This window comes from Magnolia sinica, chromosome 15, assembly GCF_029962835.1.
Source record: "Magnolia sinica isolate HGM2019 chromosome 15, MsV1, whole genome shotgun sequence".
Classification (NCBI taxonomy): domain Eukaryota; kingdom Viridiplantae; phylum Streptophyta; class Magnoliopsida; order Magnoliales; family Magnoliaceae; genus Magnolia; species Magnolia sinica.
The window spans coordinates 25,104,174-25,125,972 of record NC_080587.1 but is presented as its reverse complement, the minus strand read 5'-3'; the positions used below and the strand labels follow the sequence as shown (position 1 = coordinate 25,125,972).

The 21,799-nt window shown below is 39.9% G+C and overlaps 1 protein-coding gene and 1 non-coding gene across 2 annotated transcripts; both read left to right on the top strand.

The window, feature by feature from the left end:
- Nucleotides 1–3,915: 3,915 nt before the first annotated feature.
- On the top strand, nt 3,916–4,022 carry LOC131228364 (small nucleolar RNA R71). The gene has a single exon (XR_009162869.1). It is a non-coding gene; the product is annotated as a small nucleolar RNA R71 (small nucleolar RNA).
- A 9,954-nt stretch (nt 4,023–13,976) lies between these two features.
- LOC131227310 (glucan endo-1,3-beta-glucosidase-like) lies at nt 13,977–17,908 on the top strand. The gene is made up of 2 exons (XM_058223081.1): nt 13,977–14,117; nt 16,798–17,908. Exons 1-2 carry the CDS (start codon nt 14,006–14,008, stop codon nt 17,745–17,747), a joined length of 1,062 nt encoding a protein of 353 aa, XP_058079064.1. The 5' UTR covers nt 13,977–14,005; the 3' UTR covers nt 17,748–17,908.
- The last annotated feature ends 3,891 nt before the right edge of the window (nt 17,909–21,799 follow it).

The window sequence follows — 21,799 nt, the reverse complement described above, 5'->3', positions numbered from 1 at the left end:
CGCATGATCTGTGTAGATGATGATCTTGGATCCAATCAAGTAGGACTTAAATTTGTCCAAAGCGAATACTGTGACTAAGAGTTCCTTTTCCGTAGTAGTGTAATTCACTTGGGCAGGATTTAAGGTTCTACTTGCATAATGTATAATGTAGGGCCTCTTATCTTTTCTCTGACCTAATACCACCCCAAGAACATAGTTGGACGCATCACACATAAGTTCAAAAGGGATGCTCCAATCAAGTGGCTGTATGATAGGTGCGGTGGTTAACATGCCATTGAGCTTAGAAAAAGCTTCCTGGCATTGCTCAATCCACTCGTATGGTACATCTTTTTGAAGTAGATTTCATAAAGGACGAGAGGTGACTAAAGTCCTTTATAAATCTTCTATAAAATCCAGCATGTCACAGGAAGGATCACTCGTCTCGTATATTCTTGAGTGGAGGTAAGTTAGAGATAAGATCAATCTTAGCCTTATCTATCTCAATTCCTTTGGACGAGATGATATGTCCAAGGACCATTCCCTTACGAACCATGAAATGCACTTCTCCCAATTTAATACCAAGTTTTTTTCCTCACATCGCTTCAGCACACATTTAAGATTCTCCAAACGATCACTGAAGGATGGACCAAAAATAGAGAAATCGTCCATGAAGACTTCTAAATGTTGCCCCACCATGTCAGAAAAAAATACTCATCATACATCGCTGAAAAGTGGCGAGGGCATTACAGAGTCCGAATGGCATCCTTCGGTAAGCAAAGGTGCCAAAGGGACATGTCAACGTGGTCTTTTCCTGATCTTCAAAAGCTATCTCTATCTGGTTGTAGCCCAAATACCCGTCAAGGAAGCAATAGTACGAGTGATTAGCTAGCCTTTCTAAAATTTGATCAACGAAAGGTAAAGGAAAGTGGTCATTTCTCATGATAGTATTTAATTTTTCGTAGTTAATACACATTCTTCAACCAGTAGTAACTCTAGTTGGCATGAGTTTATTGTTGGAATTGGTTACTATGGTGATTCCGGACTTCTTAGGAACCACCTGAGTTGGACTCACCCATTGGCTATCCGATATATGGTATATGATACCCACATCTAATGGCTTAAGAACCTCGGCCTTAACTACTCCCTTCATATTTGAATTTAATCTACGTCGTGTTTGTCGTGAGGTCTTAGCATTATCCTCTAGATAAATGTTGTGAGAATAAATCGAAGGGTCAATTCCCTTGAGGTCCGCAATCGACCATCCAAGGGCTCCCTTATGCTCAATGAGAATAGAGATAAGCATACTCTCTTGTTCTTTCTCAAGGTGGGAAGAAATCACTACCGGGTATATCTCATCTTAACCTAATATACATATTTCAAATCAGAGGGCAAAGGTTTTAGGTCAAACTTCGGTGCCTTGAAGTTAAACGACAGAGGCATTACATCAGTTTGGGGTAATTCTTCAAATTGTGCCCTCCACCAATTAACTTCAAGTACCGGTATAATATCCAGCATCGTTCCCATCTCCCTAATCACATCATCATCTAAATCATGGGAGTGGGCCATACACATCTTTAGAGGGTCAGAGGATAAGGTCAAAAAAGTTCTATCTTCCACGAAAGAATCAATTGGGTTAATATCGTGGGAATCGTTATCTTCCTCTGATTGTTTACCCATATTAAAAAATATATTTAACTCCAATGTCATATTTCCAAAAGATAAACTCATGACTCCATTCCTGCAATTAATTATTGTATTTGATGTGGCAAGGAATGGGCGACCAAGAATGATGAGAATTTGAGTGCTCATATTCACGATGGGTTGAGTGTCCAAGACGATAAAATCTACTGGGTAGTAGAATTTGTCAGCCTGGAACAACACATCCTCAATTATCCCTCTCGGTACACGAACTGAGTAATCGGCAAGTTGTAATGTGGTCCGGGTGAGTTTTAATTCACTTAGACCCAGTTGTTCATAAACCGAGTAAGGGATCAGATTTACGCTTGCTCCTAAGTCAAGAACTGCATGCTCAATCTGATAATTTCCAATTACACAAGCAATGGTTGGCCTACCGGGATCTTTATATTTTTGTGGCACATCTTACTTCAGGATGACACTCACTTTTTCTGTTAAAAAGATTTTCTTTTGAATATTTTGTCGTTTTTTGGTCGTACACAAGTCTTTCATAAATTTGGCATATGGGGGTATTTGTTTAACGGCATCCACTAGTGAAATGTTGACCTTCACTTGTTTCAGCACCTTTAGAATGTCCTGAGAGTTAGAAAGAGGTTTTGGTGCAATCAACTATTGGGAAAATGGAGCAATCGACTTACCTTATGGTTCCGGTTCTAACTCATGTGGAGTATTGTTAGATCTATCAGTTTAATCTATTTCCAGGTCCTTAGACTTTTCAGCCCTTACTGAAATAAATTTGTCAATTATTTTCTCACTCCTAAGAGTGGTGATAGACTTAGCTTACTCCATTTGATTTGAAGAGCTCGGGTCGCTGACTTCATATTGTTGTTTTGGATTGGGAAGAGGTTGAGCTAGAAGGTTTCCCTTTTCCCCAATAGCATTTTTTTTTATCTCAAGCCCTTGTATGGCCTTTATAAGGTCTTGAAAAGCTTGTAACATACCTTGATTGAACCTGGGGCTGAAAGTCAGGCGGGTTGAGTTGGGTTAATGCTCAATCATAGCCCAACCCAAGGTTCCTATACCTCAACCCCAACCCAACCCAACCCAACCTCAGGTTGGGAATTCTCAACCCAAGCCCAACCCAAGCGGGCTCGGTCAGGTCTATCGAGTGGATATATGCTAATATTTTCGTTATTACATTAGTCTATTATATTTCAATACATGTTTTATTTTTTGTACCTAAAATTTTATTAATTATATTTGTAATTATTTATGGTAAAGAACTTCATTTTTTTCCAAACAAACAAGCTAAAATATAGGACTACTCATTTAAAAGTCATGTCGTGTAGTACACAATCTATTTGAGAGAGAAATCTAGTATGTCTTGTTAGCTTGAGTCATCGGAAATGGCGTGGACCAATAAGACTTGACAACACTGGAATTTCCTATTGCCTTCAACATAGACGATCCACACTCAATTATCATTTATAACTTATACAACGATCGGGTTCGGGTTGGGTCGGGCAACCCGAGACCTCAACCCAAGCCCAACCCAACTTTTATCTAGTTGGTGTTTATATAGCCCAAGCTCAATACCAAACTCAACACATCCTGCTCGAGCGCAACCCAATGTCGGGTCGGTCACGGGTCAGTCGGGTTGAATCTGCCCGACTTTCAGCCCTAATTGAAACGCTCTTGATTTTGAAGATGCTTTAGAACCGGATCCTCTTGAGGTTTCTCTTGATTTAGAATTTGATTAGGGAATCCTTGAGGAGTAGAAGTTTGTCCATTCCTCCAACTAAAATTTGGATGATTTCTCTAACTAGGATTGTATGTATTTGAAGTGGATCCGTTGAAAAGTCTTTCATAATTATCCACGGCATTAGATTGCTCATTCAGTACATCTTGAAAAGCAGGTATTGTTTGGCAATTTTCAATTATGTGAATGTTACAAGCACAAATACTGCAAACAATTTCCATAGCCTTATCCTTATTTAGTTCCATGGCTTCGAGTTTTCTTGTGAGATTAGCCACTTTAGCATTTATATCATTATCTTATTTCAAAAGATAAATTCTGCCCCTCTCCTTTAATTGAGTGGGCCTAGAAGTGGTGCTTAATTTTGGAGAGATGTCTCTTGATTATGTGTTTTCAGCAAGCTTGTCAAAATAATCCCACACATCATCAACCTCTTTGTTCATGAATTCCCCATTACACATTGTCTCCACCATTTGGTGCATGGAAAAAGTCAGCCCATCGTATAAAAATAAATAAATAAATAACTTGTTATTCGCCAAGTTTCAAAACCATATTGTGGGCATGAATTAACAAGATCCTTGAACCGCTCCTAACATTGGAAGAATGTTTTATCTTCCTTTTGGGCAAAGTTCATGATCGATTTTCTAAGGGTGTTCGTTTTATGATATGAAAAATTTTTCTTTATGAGCTCCCTTGTCATATCGTTACATCTGCCAATAGATCGTGGATGTAATAAATGTAACCAAGTCTTAGCTTTCTCTTTTAAGGAGAAGGGAAAGAGTTTCAGCTTAACCGTGTCCTCGGACACGTTCAAAAAATATAGAATGGCTATGATCTCATCAAACTCTTTCATATATAAATATAGATTTTTCATAATCAAGTCCATAGAATTTTGGAAGGAGTTAGATTACTTCTGGCTTGATATCCATATGTCCTGTATTTTCTGGCAAGACCATGCATGAAGGTGTGCTCTCACCCGTCGGTTATAAATAATCTTGTTAAGTACGGGGCGGGGGTGCTTGATGAACCTTATTCTCATCCTGGATTTCCTTAACCCTAGGTTGAGGTGGATTTAGAGGTTGATTGGCCGGTTGATTGACAGCCATAACTTCAGTTAACTCTATGGATTTCGAGTGATGTCTAATCCTATAATGGATAAATAACCCTTGAACCAATCCTCCTTCACTCAAGAGACGTTGAATGTTATCATGGACCCACTTGAGCATGAAACACTCTCATCCCTCAATTTCAGAATCTAACCTAAACCTAAAAGGAAAGAGGGAAATAGAAATCTAGAAATAGAAAGAAATTACCAAATTAGAAGTTTTTATTTTGGGATCTTGCAGAAGAAAAAGGAAAGTGAATTAGTTTCTAAAAAAGAACTAAGAAAGCAACCTAACTAGTTTCTAAAAAAAAAAAAAGAAGGAAAGTTTTTAAAAATAGAAGGTAAGTTAGTTTCTAAAAACAGAAAAAGGAAAGGAAATTAGTTTTTAAAAACGGATTATGAAAGTTTCTAAAAAATAAAAATTTCGTTTCTAAAAATGAATGAGGAAAGTTTCTAAAAAAAAATTAGGAAAGTTTTTATCCTAGAATTAGAAAGTAAATTAGTTTCTAAAAACAAAAAAGGAAAGTTTCTAAACCTAGAAATAGAAAACTAAGTTAGTTTCAAAAAAAATTCTAACCTAAAAATAGCAAGTAGAAAAACTCTAATCTTAAACTAATTCTAAAACTTGTTAATCTCAGAAAAACGCAACCATTAATCCTTGGCAATAACACCAAAAACTTGTTCATAACCCCAAGTGTAGGGTCACGATGTAGTAATAATATTAGTGAGACTGAGGTCGAAACCACAGGAACTAACCTCGTGAGTATTCTGAAAGCAACTAGAAGTAGAACTATAAAAATATGTGAATTTAAATCTAAAATAAAATGAAGTAATTGTGAGAGATTTAATTAGAAAATTAAGAAATTCAAAGGTGGGAACTAGGGTTTCCAAAGATCCACTTGTAGCAATCAAGGTGATATACTATGCTTTTTCAGGACGATTTTAGGATTCCTTTTCATCACTTCAAATCTTTGATTCTCTTCATTCTTCACTTGGTTTTCTTGGATCTTTAGCATGTGAATTCTTCAATCTTGGTCTCCTAAGATCCATCCCTTACCTTGGTGATTCTTAAGCATCAAATCCATGCTTTTAGCACCCTTTTCAATCCAAACTCTTAAATTCACCTTGCAACACAAACATGAGTAAAATAAAATATTAAGCATTATTATGTTCATAAAACCAAGATATAAATGGGGATAATATGCAATATTTGACCCTCAACATGGAGAGGCACCTCGGATATTTGGGGTTACGGAGACCTTATTGGGTAAAATCTGAACTTTTGAGAAAATTTTTCATAAAAATGAAAGCTCTCTCTCTCTCTCACTCTCTTGAATATTTACTACAAATTTCCCTAAAATTATAATTTTACCAAATAATGCCTCTATATGAACCAAAATGCCTATGAAGTGCTTCTCGTAGGAAGAAATTACCATAATGCATATTGTGTTCTTTTTTCAATAGAAAGTTGTAATTTGAAAATTTGTGAGACCCATGTGATATTTATATGATATTCATCCTACCTTAATTCACCGTGATGTCCAAAAACAACCAAACCTTTGATTAATCTAAACAAAATGAATATGAGATTCGTAAGAGGTTTCACTAAATCATGCCTCATGGAACCAAAATTCCTAAGCAGTGGCTTTTTGAAGGTAAAAATTATGTATGTGCCCTCACACTGACACCAAAAATAGGCCGGATTTTTGGGTCCCCCCCATCCCCCCATGATTCAAACACTTGACCTTCATCTCTAATACTATGTCAAATAACCAGTCGCTCTAAAAGCTTGAGCCATTAGAGAATGGTGTATATGTATTTTTTTGAAAAACCTATATTTTTTGGTGATTTTGTTGATAGCCCAGCTATCGACACACATGCGCCAACTCCTATCTTTCTTAGTAGCTAATAGAGTCGATACGACGCATGGGATCATGCTATCTCGAATAAGACCCTTATGGATCAATTCCTCTACTTGCCCCTATAGGATATCACACTCCTTCACACTCATCCGATAGTGAGGGTGATTGGGTAAGATGAACCCAGGGACAAGGTCAATATGGTGTTGAATATCTCGTATGGGAGGCAATCCATCGAGAAGTTCATCGGACCAAATTTCTTTAAACTTATGCAGCAAAGGGTTTTAGTTTCCCAAGGATGTTGGTGGTCTCGAGTTCCGTTCCTTTTACAATTAATGCATAGGTCTACTCTGTTTCTTTGGATTCCTCCACAAAGTCCCATATGATTAAGAGAAAATGACCCTCCAGTTTAAAAGTTTCAAGTGGTTCCTCTAGAGCCATAGGGGCTAATGTGGTTTTTCGGTTGTCATTGATGAAAATATATACATAATCTCATCCTTTATGAGTGGCGTCACGGTCGAATTTTCACGGTCGACTAAGTAGTATGTGACATGCCTCCATGTTAACTACATCGCATGCTACATCGTCTTTATAATGTTTACCAATTGAAAAGGATATGGTCCATTGTTCAGTTACCTTTGTCGCGCTGACTTTCTTAATCCAATCGATTATATATGGGGATAGATGACGTTCCATTTTTAATTACAATTTCTCCACCATGATTTTGGAAATGATGTTCTCGCTGCTCCCATTGTCGATGATCACATCACAAACTTTTCGATTTACCGTACATCTAGTTCGGAAGATGTTATGTCGTTGTGGGTGTACCTCTTTCCTCGGTAAATACAATAGTCACCTCATGACGAGTGACTCACCATGATCCTGCTGAACCCAATCAACCTTATCTACCTCGTCCTCAATGGCATGCTATAACTCTCAACATTTGGGTCTTCCTCAACTTTTTCAGTATTACCATCATTAATGGCAAGATTCGCCACTTATCGTTGGGGACAAGTATTTGATAGGTGACCTGGTTGGCCACAATGATAGCAATTGTTGGGTCTTGACCGAGCATAGGTGTTTGGGATCCTGCTCGGACCAGCAACAGTTATTACACCCCTTTGGGGCCTGGTCTACCCACTTCCCTGATCTCGATTCGCTAGTGTAGGAGGTTGAGTACGTGCTCTCACATGCTCTTTTCCTTTGGGCTGTGGAGCTTCCCTAGGACGAACCTATCGCGGCGACCTTGGCAGCAGGATAGGTCCGTGTGCTGGGACGTTTAAGTCATGCTTCCACTCGAGTAGCCAATTTGATCACATCATTCATCATCTAAACGGGCTACATGTGGACCCAATCCTGGATGGCCATACATAATCCATTGTTAAATTGGGCTACTTGTTATTCAGTCTTGACCAAATCGTTATGCGCACCAATCGGTAGAATTCTTCTTTGTAATCCCTTACCGACTTGCTACCCTACCGATAATTTTGGTATTGTTAGAATAGTACCTAATCATAGTCGTTAGGGACAAATTGTGTGCGTAGTAGCTGTTTCATTTGCTGTCATGTGTGGATTGGTGCTTTCGTTTGTCTCGTCCGTGCAAGTTGTAGTTACTCCCACTAAGCTGAATCTCCGCCCTTCAACTTATAAGCCATAAGTTTGACCTTCTTCATTTCAGGAATTTTCACATAGTTAAAGAATCACTCAACTTTAGAAAGCCAATCAAGGAAATCCTCAATGTGATGTTGGCCATTGAAGCTAAGGATATCGACTTTCATCCTAAACGCTCGATCAACACCTTTTCTAGGATATTGGAGGATCATGCAGTCAACTTCCTCGTCACTAGATCCCCCTTCCTTAGGGATGATCCTTTGGTTCACTGCTGGAACTATATTGCGATCAGGGTGATTACGAGTTCCGGCGCAAGAGTTGGCGAATTACCGTCATGACCACGGAGTTGCCCTACAACCTCCGTCAAGTGGTCGATGGCAGCTTGTAACCCTTGCATGACTTGCCGATTCTCTTATATGAATTGCTGATTCTCCCGTTGCATTGCTTCAAAAGCCACCGTGGTTAAATGATGATTCCACAGAGCATCGTCCATGAGATTGTTGCCTGACTCATCATTAGAAGTCATAGATCCGAGGAAAAGCCTCGCTCTGATAATAAACTGATGCAGGGAAGGACATGTAGAGGTCGAGCACCGTCTTCCTCAGGGGCATAACTATTCTAAATCCACAGAACTTCTCTAGACTCTTCATAGAGATGCCTCGAATCCATGAGAAAAATAAGAAAAAATAGAATAATTTCTAAAAATTTATAATAAATTGATTGATGATGAAAAATGAAATTACAACCTCTTAAATAATAACATAAACTATAAGACGAAGTTTCAGACTCATATTATAACTTAAACTCCTAGAAATCGTGACTTACTATAAATAGCAAACTTACTATTTATAGACGGTCATGATTTCCACTAGACCTCATGGTTGTCGGCTAAAAATAGTAAGTGTCCTATTTGGCTGAACCATGTTATTCTCCTAATTTTTCTAAGAACTTTTCATGTCGGGTGCAACTCTTAAAGCCCAACGGATGAAGAGTTATGCTCAAACTAAAACTTATTATAAATAGTAAAAACAAAATTAAAACAGGAATTCGACTGTTGATCTGGTGGTATTTCATAAATTCAGTGTGGGCAACCTAGCATAGCAGGGTTGAGTGGCTAAAGTAGCTCATCCTACCGCAAAATCATATATGGTACGTCTGATAGCCCATTTCAGTTTACGAGATACGTCTGTTTTAAGTTCCGGCAGTCCGAATCACCTCCCCCTCCGATTGGGCCTTTTCTGGTCCATCTTGGCCATTAAATTATCTACGACCCACTCTACATCAAATAGTATCTCCAATCAAATGATATAAAACGCATATTAACTCTCATTTCGTCGCCACCATCACCCCTTGAATAAATTTTATTTGACTCTTTTCTCTAAAAAAATTACATCATCTTCATCGAACTTTCCCAATGAAAGAAGACTCTTTCACAGGTTTAGTATGTTCTAAACACAAGAAACTGTTTGTGTGATAGAATTAAACATAATAATTCGGACAAATCCAATCCCCACAATTGTACATGTGTTATCATCACCCATGTAAACTAGTAAACTATGACACCATCATATGATTGATACGTGTAGAAAAAATCTCTATGTGGAGTCATATGGAACAAAGCGCCTGAATTTAAGATACATTAATAGCTCAGATTTAAAATTGCGTCGATTGTCCAACACGACACCAAGCGACGTGAAAGCTTAGGGGAGTGAATAGGACCACTTAAAAATATGTACAAATTAAAAGTAATTAATACATAGGCTTCCAAGCCAAGTGGGTCCAAGTACATAGACTACAATAGATATAACTAATTAAGCAACTAGTTTATGTGGGTGAGATAGATATCCTAGTGTGTGCAATTAATTAAACACCTAGCATTCATTCTAATAATGCATCCAAGAACATTTACCAATTCAACTCATAGACATAAATAGAATAGCATGCTTAAATCGAGATGGCAAACGCAATGAGATATAGTGGTTCGGCTAATTATCTACTCCACTCTCGGGGGACACACTCTCCTCAAGTGTACGTATGAGATTTCACTATTTCAGAGGTTTCCAATAGGTTTACCTCTAACATTTATAATTATTTTACAGGTTTACCATAAACTTACGCGTACACACCCGTGTCAGTGGACCACTTACACACCCTTGTCGGTGGCAGTCATACACAAAGACCTGCACGTACTCACCCTTGTTGGTGGAACACGTTTCCACCCTTATCGATGGCTCCCTCAGAGATTTATTTAGTTTTTTATCGACTAACCAAAAACTACTATGGTCTTAATCCAATGACCTATGTACACTCCTATCGGAGGCTCCCACAGAGACTAACACGTACACACCCGTGTCCAGTGGTCGTCTTATACAAGAACATACGTACACTCCCATCGGAGACAATCCTACAGAAAGATTTAGATGTGTTTGGATTTCAAACTCAATTGACTCTAAAATAACAATCTACTTGTTGGATTGAGCCCCATTGATGCGGCTTCTTGAGATGTGTCTTTTCTTTTTTAATCTTCTTCTCTTGTGCTCCACCGATCTTTGAAATCGATCTTCTTCCGCTTCTATGAATCGGCTACTGGCAATGATCTTCCTATTAAGATATTAATATAATGAGAGTTTGGTTTAATTTCCTTTTATAGAGAAAGAGTTTGCAATAGTATAAAATGGGTAAATAATGGCTAGTTAGATTCGATCGATTGAGCATTCGATTCAATCGAACTCCCCTTTGATAGGATCGAACTAGCCTTCGATACAATTGAGTAATTTCAAATAAAGGTAGTTTGCTTGCTGGATGATTTTGGCCATCTTCGATTAAATCGAGGGAATCTTCGATTCGATCGAGTCCTATCGACGGACTATCGATATGATCGAGATCCAGTTGAAAATTGTTGATTTGGTTATATATTTATCAACAACTTTAAACCTCTTAAAGCCTATCTTATTATGTTCAAATAAGACTCCTAAGGCTTGAGATGATATCTTAAGCTTTACCTATTAAGAATAAATCATCTAGAGGTAGGTTGTTTTGTAATTAAAGGGATTAAGGGCTGGGATTACTAATGCACCTCACTTTTACATGTGTCTTCAAGCTTTGATGCTTCATGTCTTCGAGTTTTCAATCATTAATGTCTTTCTATGAAGGCTCAGCCAACTTAAGACACCCCATCTCACAGCATTGATAAAACGAGGTGCTAACAAGATTCTCTCGTAGAATCACTACAGACAACACTTCCCCACCCTCAGATGAATTATCTTTTACTACTAGATTTCCTTAATGCTTAATCATGTGAATTAGGTTTGTAATTTTCCTTATATGCTTTCTTGAGTTTACAATTTTTATACAAGTGTCTATTCTTCCATAATTCCAACACTTATCAGTTTTGTGCCCTTTCGACTTGGATCTCGTTTGATCTCACCCACAGATACCCTTCTCAGTAGATCTTCCTCTAACCATCATAACATCACCAGTAGATTCTCTATGTATTTTTATACAAGACTCTTCAGTAAGCAATGTGGACATGTCTAATTCCGTAGTGAGATTTGGACCATTGCTTAGATTCATAATCAAACCATCCCATGAATCTGGCGTCGAAGAGAGTAGAAGTGCGACATTTTCTTCATTGTCAATCTTCATATCGACCACTGCCAATCTACTAATTAGGGTATTAAACATATTAAAGTGTTTTTACAAAGAGGACCATTTCTTTATCTTCAAGTTGTAGAGTTTCTATTGGAGAAATATCTTGTTTGACATCGATTTTCCTTCATATAAGTTTCACAATTTGTCTCACAAACATTTTGTAGTGTTTGATCGAACACGTTGAGCAAAATTAAATCATCTAATACAAAAAGAAAGTCCGTCATGGCTAATTGATTTTTCTCCTTAAATATCTCATTTTTCATCTCTTAAAACTTCTTTTCTTTTCTTTGAATCGCAATTACACGTCCTTCCTTCACCAACATGGTACTTATCTTGATTTTTCATAACGTATAATTGAATTCATCAAACTTCGACACCTCGAATCTGGTAGAACTCAATTCATCCATTTGAAACATAATTGTAAAATAGACGTCAACACTAATTTTCCGCTAAAAGGTACCTCAACCTGTCTTTAATACCAATTGTTGCAAAAAAATGCCTACATGTGATTAATGTAAATGGGATTAAAATTTTAAAAAAAAATTGGTCAAACAAAAACTAAAATGGTCAAACCATAACAAGAGATAAGATGCACAAGAATTTACGTGGTTTAGCAATATACCTACTCCACGGAATAGTAATATAAAACTTTTTTCTTCACAATAAAAAAGTTAAACAAAAATACAAAGTTTACCTCTCTCTCAGCAGTACAAGGAATCCCACGCCAAAAAATATCTCAGAAGATAAATACAATGAAATACCTCTTTCTAACTATAACCCTGCTCATATGGACCACATCAGTGAATATCAATCCTCAAAAAATAAAAACAATCTTCACCTCGTGTACCTATATATATATATATATATATATATATATATATATATATATATATATATATATATATATATATAGGTACATACGTACGTTAAAAAAAATTTAACGAGGGAGAGCAGGAGACGTCCCTGCTGATGTAACAAAATTTACTCCAATCATTAGAGTGCACACTAAAATTTAAGCACGGGGCCAAACATCAAATCCATCTGTAATTTAGGTAGGCCATGCGAAGGAAAGCGATTGGAGGTCGAGTGATTTAGGATTGCCATGCAAAGGAAAACAATTTGAAGTGTGAGGGTATCCCTTGGGCCTAGCATGGGCTGACACACCTAGGGTGGCTATTAAGTAAACATCGGTGGAGCTAACTCGAGCAGCTTACCCCTTTGCACTAGGGGCACCCTAATTAAGACTTCAGGTAATCCCTTGAAATAAAAAAATAAAAAAATAAAAAATAAATCCAGAATGTAAGTAGGTAGGTTTTTTTTTTTTTTTTTTTAATTAATAAATAAATAAATAAAAAATTAAAACGTAACTTATTAAAATGTCCATCAAGTGGATCACATCATCTGACCCAAAGGGCATACGCCCCACAGCTAGCGCTACAGTTATCTGGATACATGTATGCACCCCGAATTCAGTTATCTGGATTCAAAGTTTCAGGTCCAGGTACAGAAGTGGGGCCCATATGGAGAAAAAATCATCAACAAAAACAAGAATTCGTTTACATAGAAAAATAAAATTTCGTGGATTTTTCAACAATGAAACGCATTGGGTATATGAAGAAAATTGGGGACCTAAAGATAAGCCACATAAATTTTGGCTCTTTCATGAAAACGGATTAGAAAAATCCAAAGGTTTGACGAAGATACAGTTCACATGCGAATCTCGATGGAAATCGAATTGCCCGCAGCCCACGCCACAAGGAATATCAATGTGTCACGACGTGGACCAAGCTTTGTGTAGCCACCGTGATGTATGTGTTTTATCCACACCGTCCATCCGTTTTTCCAGATCATTCTAAGGCATGGAAAAGACAATGATGAAAATTCAAAGCTCAAGTAAACCACACCATAGAAAACAGTGGGGATTGAATGGCAGCCGTTGAAAACTTCCAGGAGCTAGAGAAGTTTTGGATCAAGCTTATATTTGTGTTTCCCCTTCATCCAGGTCTTTTTGACCTTATGAACAGGTTAGATAGCAAATAAAACATCATGGTCAGGCTTAGGAGGTTTTTAACGGTGGGCATTCAATTCCCATTGCTTTCTATGGTGTAGTCCACTTGAGCTTTAGATCTGCATCATTTTTTGGCTCATGATTTAAAATGAGATGAAAAAACGGATGGACGGTGTGGATAAAACAAATAACATTACGGTGGGCCCCACAGAGTTTCGGCCACGTCGTGACATAGGGATATTCCTGTTGCGGGTGTGCTCCGGACAATCCGCTTCCCTCTAGATGGCTATTGATGGCAAATTGATTTTCAATGAAGTGATTGACCGGGGAAAGCATGTGGGGCCCACCTTAGTCTTTGATCACTGCTGCCAGTCCTCTATATAAAGGGCCATGAGTCGAAGATGAAATGCATCACATACATCTCCATGGCTGCTTCATCTCTCACTAGTAACAGCCATTTGATGGTTGCAGCGCTTGCTCTTGGGCTGCTAATGGCATGCCTGGACATTGCAGGTAACGTGTCTGTTTATTTTGAGGTGCTTCTCCTACAACGTCTACAACGTAGTGTGTGGGGCCCAACGTGATGTGTTCATGGCATCAAATCCGTCCATTGATTCTGGTGTGGGACAGATGGAACACATGATGGCCGGCCGGCAGTCTAGGCTGGAAGGTTTTAGTGGCCCTGTGGGGGTCTCCATCCCAACTGTCCCTTGTGGTGTGACCCACCTCATGGATGGTTGGATGTGTGTGCTATATCAAGGTAGGCCCCACATACCACATTCTAGAACTAGCTTATTCACAGACGTTGGAAGAACCGGTCTCATCTTCTGGAACTGGATTGGGTCCTGCGCCCACCTGGATGAACTCCATGGGGCCCACCATGTTGCATGGGTTTTATCCACATCGTCAGTCTATTTTTCCGGTTCATTTAGAGTATTGTCCCAAAAAATGAGGCGGATCCAAGGCTCAAGTGAACCACACAGTGGGGATTGAACGGCCACGATTGGAGCTGCATTAGTTTAATTTGATCAAGCTAATATTTGTGTTTTCCATGAGGTATATGTGACCTTATTAGATTATATGTAAAATAAACATTATGGTGGCCCACTTCACCCTTCGATCTCCTCAATTTTGGGTTCATATCCAAAAATTATATGGAAAATGGATGGATGATCGTGGATAAAACCCATACATCACAAGGTGGGCCCCATAGAGCCCGTGCCTGGACCCAGTCTATTCATGCAGGGCAGGACACAATCTGCGTCCCATCCATCTATATCCATCCATGAATGCATGGACCCAACCCATGGTTCCCATACCTCAACCCTGACCCAACCTAACCCAACCCAACCTCAGGTTGGCAATTTTCAACCCAAGCAGGCTCAGTCCGATTGGTCAAGTGCATACATGCTAATATTTTTGTTATTACAATAGTATAATATATTTAGATACACTTCTTACTTTAGTTACCTATATTTTTATTAATTATATATATATATATATATATATATATATATATGTAGTTATTCATCATAAACAATGTTTTTTTTTTTTAAACAAATGAACTAAAATATAGGACAATTACTCCTTTAAAAGTCATGTTGCATAGCATGCGATTTATTTGGAAGAAAGAAATCTAGTGTATATTGTTAGCTTGAGTAATTAGAAATGACGTGGACCAATCAGACTAGTAGCACTTGAATTTCCCATGCCTTTGACACAAACAATCTACGCTCAACAATAATTTACAAGTAACTTATATAACGATTGGGTTCGGTTTTTATTTGGGTTGGGCAACCCCAAGGCTTCCACCCAATTCTGACCCAAGTTTTAACGATTTGATATTTGTATAGCACAAGCTCAAAATCAAACTCAGTATATCCTACCCAAACCCAACCTAATGTTGAGCCAGTGGATCCGGTTGATTCATCCCTATAGGAAATGTTGGAGATTGGACACCTACCATTGAAAATTTTTAGGGGCCACAAAAGCTTTAGATCAAGCTGATATTTGTGTCTTCCCGACATCAAAGGTCTTTGTGACCTTATAAACGGATTGGATGGCAAATAAACATCCAGGTGGGCCTTTGGAAGATTTCGATTGCGCGCCCCATTTATTCCACTGCTTTCCATGGTGTGGTCCACTTGAGCTTTGGATCAGCCTCATTTTAGGTTATGGGTCGTACTGTAAAATGATCTGATGAAATAGATGGACGGGTTGGATATAAAACATACATCATGGTGGTGCCATATATAGAGCTTTACCAAGTCAAAGCAGTACCGACCTCGTCCTGTTTTCTGCACCACGCAATCCGAGTCCTAGCCATCCGTTTTTTCGTACGCTTTGTACCACCTAATAATGCACCGACATGATTTTTTGGCCACGAACATTCATTGCATGCATGGGCCACCCTATGAACGTGGTAGGACCGGACGCGGTTTGGCTATTAACGCTGCCACCAGCCAGGTGGCTAGTGGTCAGTGCTACGTGGACCCCACCATAATGTATGTGTTTTATCCACGCCATCCATCCATTTTGAAAGATAATTTTAGATCTTGATCTCAAAAATGAGGTAGATCTAAATTTAAGTTGGAACGCACCACGGGAAAGCAGTAGTGACTGAATATCCACCAATAAAAACCTCCTAGGGCCCACTGTAATGTTTATTTGACATCTAACCTGTTGATTAGGTCATACAGACTGGGATGAAAGGAAAAAATATATATATCATCCGGATCCAAAACTTTTATGGCCCCCAAAAAGTTTTTAATGGTCGACATTCAATCAACACCGTTTCCTGTAATGTGGTCCACTTGAGATTGGGACATACCTCATTTTTGGGTTCCTAATATAAAATTATCTATAAAAATATATGGACAGCATGGATGAAACACATACATCATAGTGGGCCCACAGAGCACCCACCACTAGCCATTGTTTAGTGCAGGGTCAGTAACCGATCCGTTCCTGGTACGACTGATGTACTTACCTGACTTGATTGGGACTCAGTCAGACCCGATCCGGTTCGATACCCTGACTCGTCTGACTGGGACGAGTTGCGATTCGACTCTGATCTAAACTAGTCGGATCGAATCGCCGGGGTCTTTTAATTACTAGGTCCTAATGAAAAAAAAAAACTGATTTCCACTGGAAGATTCAAGTCCCATTGCTCAAGCATTTCACCACAATGCAGGTGCACAATCTGTAGGAGTTTGTTATGGAATGGATGGCAACAATCTACCTACACGACGTGAAGTCGTAGATCTTTACAGGTCAAAAAACATCGGACGGATGAGACTCTACCATCCAGATCCAGCGGCCCTCCAGGCCCTGAGGGGATCCAACATTCAAGTCATGCTAGCCGTTCCTAACGACAGACTTCAAGAGCTGGCAACCAACCCGGCCGCCGCCAATACATGGGTCCAGAACAACGTAAGAAACTACTGGCCTGACGTCCGGTTCAGGTATATTTCCGTCGGCAATGAAGTAATCCCCCGCGGTTCAGCACAATTCGTCCTACCCGCCATGCAGAATGTCCTCAACGCAATCTCATCCGCCGGGCTACGTGACCAGATCAAGGTGTCCACAGCTGTCGATACTGGCGTCCTTGGAAACGCCTTTCCACCCTCCAATGGCGTCTTCAGCGATGCCGCCCGAGGAAGCTTGGAGCCAATCGTGCGGTTCCTAGTTAGCAATCGGGCCCCACTCCTCGTGAATTTGTATCCTTATTTTAGTTACACAGGGAACCAAGCCCAAATCTCTCTTCAATATGCGTTGTTCACTTCTCCGACGACCGTTGTTACCGATGGCCAATTCAGGTACCAGAACCTGTTTGATGCTATCTTGGATGCTACCTACGCCGCTCTGGAGAAGGTGGGCGGGTCATCGGTAGAGATCGTTGTGTCTGAGAGTGGGTGGCCGTCCGCCGGAGGTAATGCAGCGACTGTTGAGAATGCAAGAACATACAATTCGAATTTGATACGGCATGTTCGACAAGGGAGTCCAAGGAGGTCTGGGAGGGCCATAGAGACTTACATATTTGCTATGTTTAATGAGAACCTGAAGGGTGGGCCGGAAATTGAAAAGAACTTTGGGCTTTTCTTCCCTGATAGGCGACCTGTGTATGATATTAGTTTCACTTGAAAGAGTTTTGAGGTCGAGAGAGATTGAATAAGAGCCATTGGCTATGCATATGTATTACTTAAATCTTGGATAAGATGCAGCACGGCTAGCAGGTTAGCATAAAAGGCAGCTGTACGTGTTTAGCAAGTTCTTCTCCATGTAATGGAAAGTTCAAAAGGAAATAAAGGGCTTAATTCTATATATCTTGACTTACTCTTAACATCAATCTCATGTGGATGGTTTTGTAGTAGAAATATGATTTATAGTCCGTTTGTTTCACGCCCTTAGAAGAGGCGTTAGACATTTGAATCGTGTTTTGAGCTAAACCCAACTCTGGGTTGTGCGTTTGGATGCACTTTCATTAAGTCACTGAAAAAGAAGGGTGAAAACTAGGGGTGTAAATGGGCCGGACTCGGGCCTGGAACAACAGAATTTTGAATATGGACGGCCCGATGGCCAGGTCTGAAACAGTTCAAAATCCGGGTCAGACCTACCTCAAGTTCAGCCCGTTGACAGCACTAGTGAAAACTCCTTTTGCTGAAATCCCCTCTTGCTGAGTACGTCTAAGCAGGCCCACATTGGCTGGTGTCACCAGTTAAATGGGTGCATGGTTGCACAATGCCTACTATAAAAGTGGCTTCAACTAGAGCTGTCAACGGGTACATGGATCACTTGGGAGTATGCAATGGGTCCAATTCGACTTTAATGGGTCCGGGCACCCTTTTAGACCCGGTAAGAAATCGAGTTGGCTTAAGTCTTGCCTTTTGTACCTAAAAGTGGGTCCGATCAGGTTTGGGTCAAGTCATCAACTTGAACCAATTAAAATTGGTTAAGGTAGACACACGTATTTGAGAAAAGGTTCCATGAGGTTAACTTTACGAGAATTTTTCATGAGGTTTCTATGTGCAACACCTTGGCCATTTAATACTCAGGTATTGGATGTCATTGAGTGTTACCAATAAAATTTTAATTAAAATATATAGAAAGCCGCACAAGCTTACACGTGCGTATACTCAAAGACCTAGGGATCACGAGTTAAAATTTAACCTAAGAACCTGTGGCTCGATTGAACCTCATACCCTAATAGATCGAACCGTATTGTAGTACATGTAGAACCCGGACCATCGGATTCCTGGTCCATTAGAGCCTAGCTTGCAACTAGAGGAAGTCGACGTCACTTAGCAATGAACGAAATGCTCGATATGAGTAATGGTCAGCAGAACATGTGGGTGAACCCCTAGGACCCCAAGAATAGTGAACCAATCCGATTCAAGACAACTTAGGTCATGTCGGTTGTTCTAACTTGGGTAGCATAAAAACAAGACAGAATTGGCATCTGTTGGTCCAACCGACCGATTATCGATCCTTGTTGGTCCAACCAACAATTGTCATCAGTCCAACTAGTTGCCCCTGAATTTCAATACTCTGACAATCATTGAATTTGCAAGTGGGGGTATAAAATGCTTTTGCCCATTTTCTTTCAATTTGCAAATTTGAAAAATGGAGTGAGAGAGTGAGTGAGATGGAGTGAGAGAGTGAGAGAGAGCTTGACTGGGACATCAAAAGATTGGGTGTGGATCATCGCACTAGGCCATTCCTCTACAAATCAGGGTCGTGCATGCCATCTCACATCTTCTCCAGCTAGAAAACTCGTCGATTAGCTAGGTAGAGAGTCCTCTCACAGTGCATGCGCATCTTTTTCCTAATTTTTAGCAATTAGAAGCTATTAGGGTAAGAAATCCATATTTCTCATCTGAAGCTTAGGATTTTTTATTCTAGGGTTTGTTTATGTTAGGGTTTGGGGTCTTTACAAGCAATCTATGGTGGCTCATTCTTGTCTGGGAGCCGTATTTGAGCATGGCCTCCCGAGGGCATCAGTTGTGTACCAATTTTAAGCTCCACTCGCCGAATAGAGTTGGAGATTGTTTGACTTGAGATAGGTTGTTCACTCCCCAAGTATAGGGTTGTGATGTAGTAATAAACTCGGTAAGACCGAGGTCGAATCCCAAGGGACTGATACTTGTACGTTACCTGAAACTAGGTAGAAATAGAACTAGCCTAAGATGAAATCTAAATCAAATATAAATTGATGAATGATGGTGAGAGATTAATGTAAAACTTAAGAGAAATCAGAGATAAGAAACTAGGGATTCAGAGGATCCACTTGTAGAGATCAGGGAGATCTACGGTCGATTCATGAACTCAACTGGACTTCCAGTCCCATCTTCATCCAGTTGGAAGATAGAGCCTGAAAATCAATTCTTAACTTTATTTAACCTAGTTTTCAAGAGATCAGACGGGTGTAAATTAGAGTGGATTCCATCACAAAATCATGCCCATGAGACAAAGCAAACAACAGAATTAAACCAATTCACAGCCAATCTGAGTGATGTATGAATGTTAGGAAGAGTTCCATCATCCAACCATGTCCAAGAGGCAATGGTGAACAACAGGGTTTCCTAATTGCATAGTCACAATAAGGGAATGGACATACTCAAAGCCATCACAAATATATTGTAATTTAAGTCACAATAAATCATTAAAAACTGGAAGCATTCCATGAAATCAACTAGCATCAAAATCAGTTTAACATGAATCAAAGCCACAGGAGTACTCCCATCACACCACAAGCTTCACCTCTTAGCCCTAGCTAAGAGGGTTAGCCTAGAAAAGACATGATTAGGCTAATCTCTCAAAAATAAAAAAAATAAAAACATAATAAAAAAAAAACTTCTAAACAAAACACTTCTCTGTTTCTCTTCCTCTCTCCCTAACGTGGATCCCTGCCAAATTGCCTTGCCCCCGTCTCTCTCTCCTTTCCTTTTATAACAGCAACAAGAGTCGGTGGAGAGGCTGGATTCGACGTGCGTGAAAAGCTTCTGCAGCAACAGCCGCGTGCGCAAGAGAACTTCAAGAAGCCTTACGTTGGACCCACGTTTTGGAGTTCTTGACCGTCCATTGATGCGGTCCGACTTCTTGGGTGTGGTCTAGACCCCCTTTTCCATCATGTGAACGGTTTGGATCACGAATCCGACCGTTATTATGATCACGGAATGGCCCATAGTGGCACGCTGCGTCCGATTTTTCCGGATTGCGAAACAGAGCCAGCGCTTCTTGTGCTGGCTGTCGGTGGGCCCCACTCCTTTATGTTTCTAAGAAATCCACTCCAGCCACCAGATTCATCTCGAAATTTCGGTTAGAAATATGTGTTTTTTGGCCTTCTGTTGATGAGGACCACAGGATTTTCTTAAAACCGTCAATCTTCCATTTGGAGAGTTGGATTTTCTCCTTCTGCATTTCTTTTGGATTTTCCTCCTGTTCTTGGCTCAGACGACCCTTTGGGATTCGATGGACGACTCAGATTAAGCTTATAGGTCCACATGGTGGCCCACAGGGATCATGCAGCGATCCTCTGTTCTCAGTTCTCAGCAATAGACACGGGATCGGGCGGAAATTTCGGTCGACTGCTTTGTTGACTCGGTGCAATGTGAGTGCACCGACAGTTTACACTCTCACTCACGTGAACTGGGTCCCACCTTGATGTTTTCGTGAAATCCGCTCCGTCCATCCATTCTGTCATATCATTTAAACCGTCAAGACTAACTTTGAAGCATATCCAGATAACAGGTGGGCCCCATATCACTGTTTTGGTGGCTAATCTGTCAGTTGGGCCACTTTCACAGTGATCCAGGAGCTGAAATTCGACGTGTATGGTTCATTTATGGTCCTCAGGCCACGTATGGAGTTTCAAGCCGATCAGATGGTGGGAACCCTATAATCTTACATTCTGGATGTCTTTTATGCCTGTTTAAGATGAGTGGCTGGAATTTTTCTAATCTTTGGCGTGTAAATCCTTGATCTTGATCCCATGGAGCCCTGTCCAATGCCTTGGTGATGCCTGAGCGTTAAATCCATGCTTTTAGCATCCTTTCTAGTCTACGCTCCTAGATTCACCTTGCATCACAAACACGATTAAAATAAACCGTTAAGCGGTGTTATGTTGGTAAATCCAGGTAGTAATTGGGGTCTAATATGTAATATTCGACCCTCAACACAACCCCCAACCAGCATTT

What these genes read in the sequence shown, in the direction of transcription:
- LOC131227310 (XM_058223081.1), top strand. Translation starts at nt 14,006, where the DNA reads ATGAAATGCATCACATACATCTCCATGGCTGCTTCATCTCTCACTAGT. An exon ending in GGCATGCCTGGACATTGCAG is followed by an intron (nt 14,118 to 16,797) that starts GTAACGTGTCTG and finishes ACCACAATGCAG; the next exon opens with GTGCACAATCTGTAGGAGTT.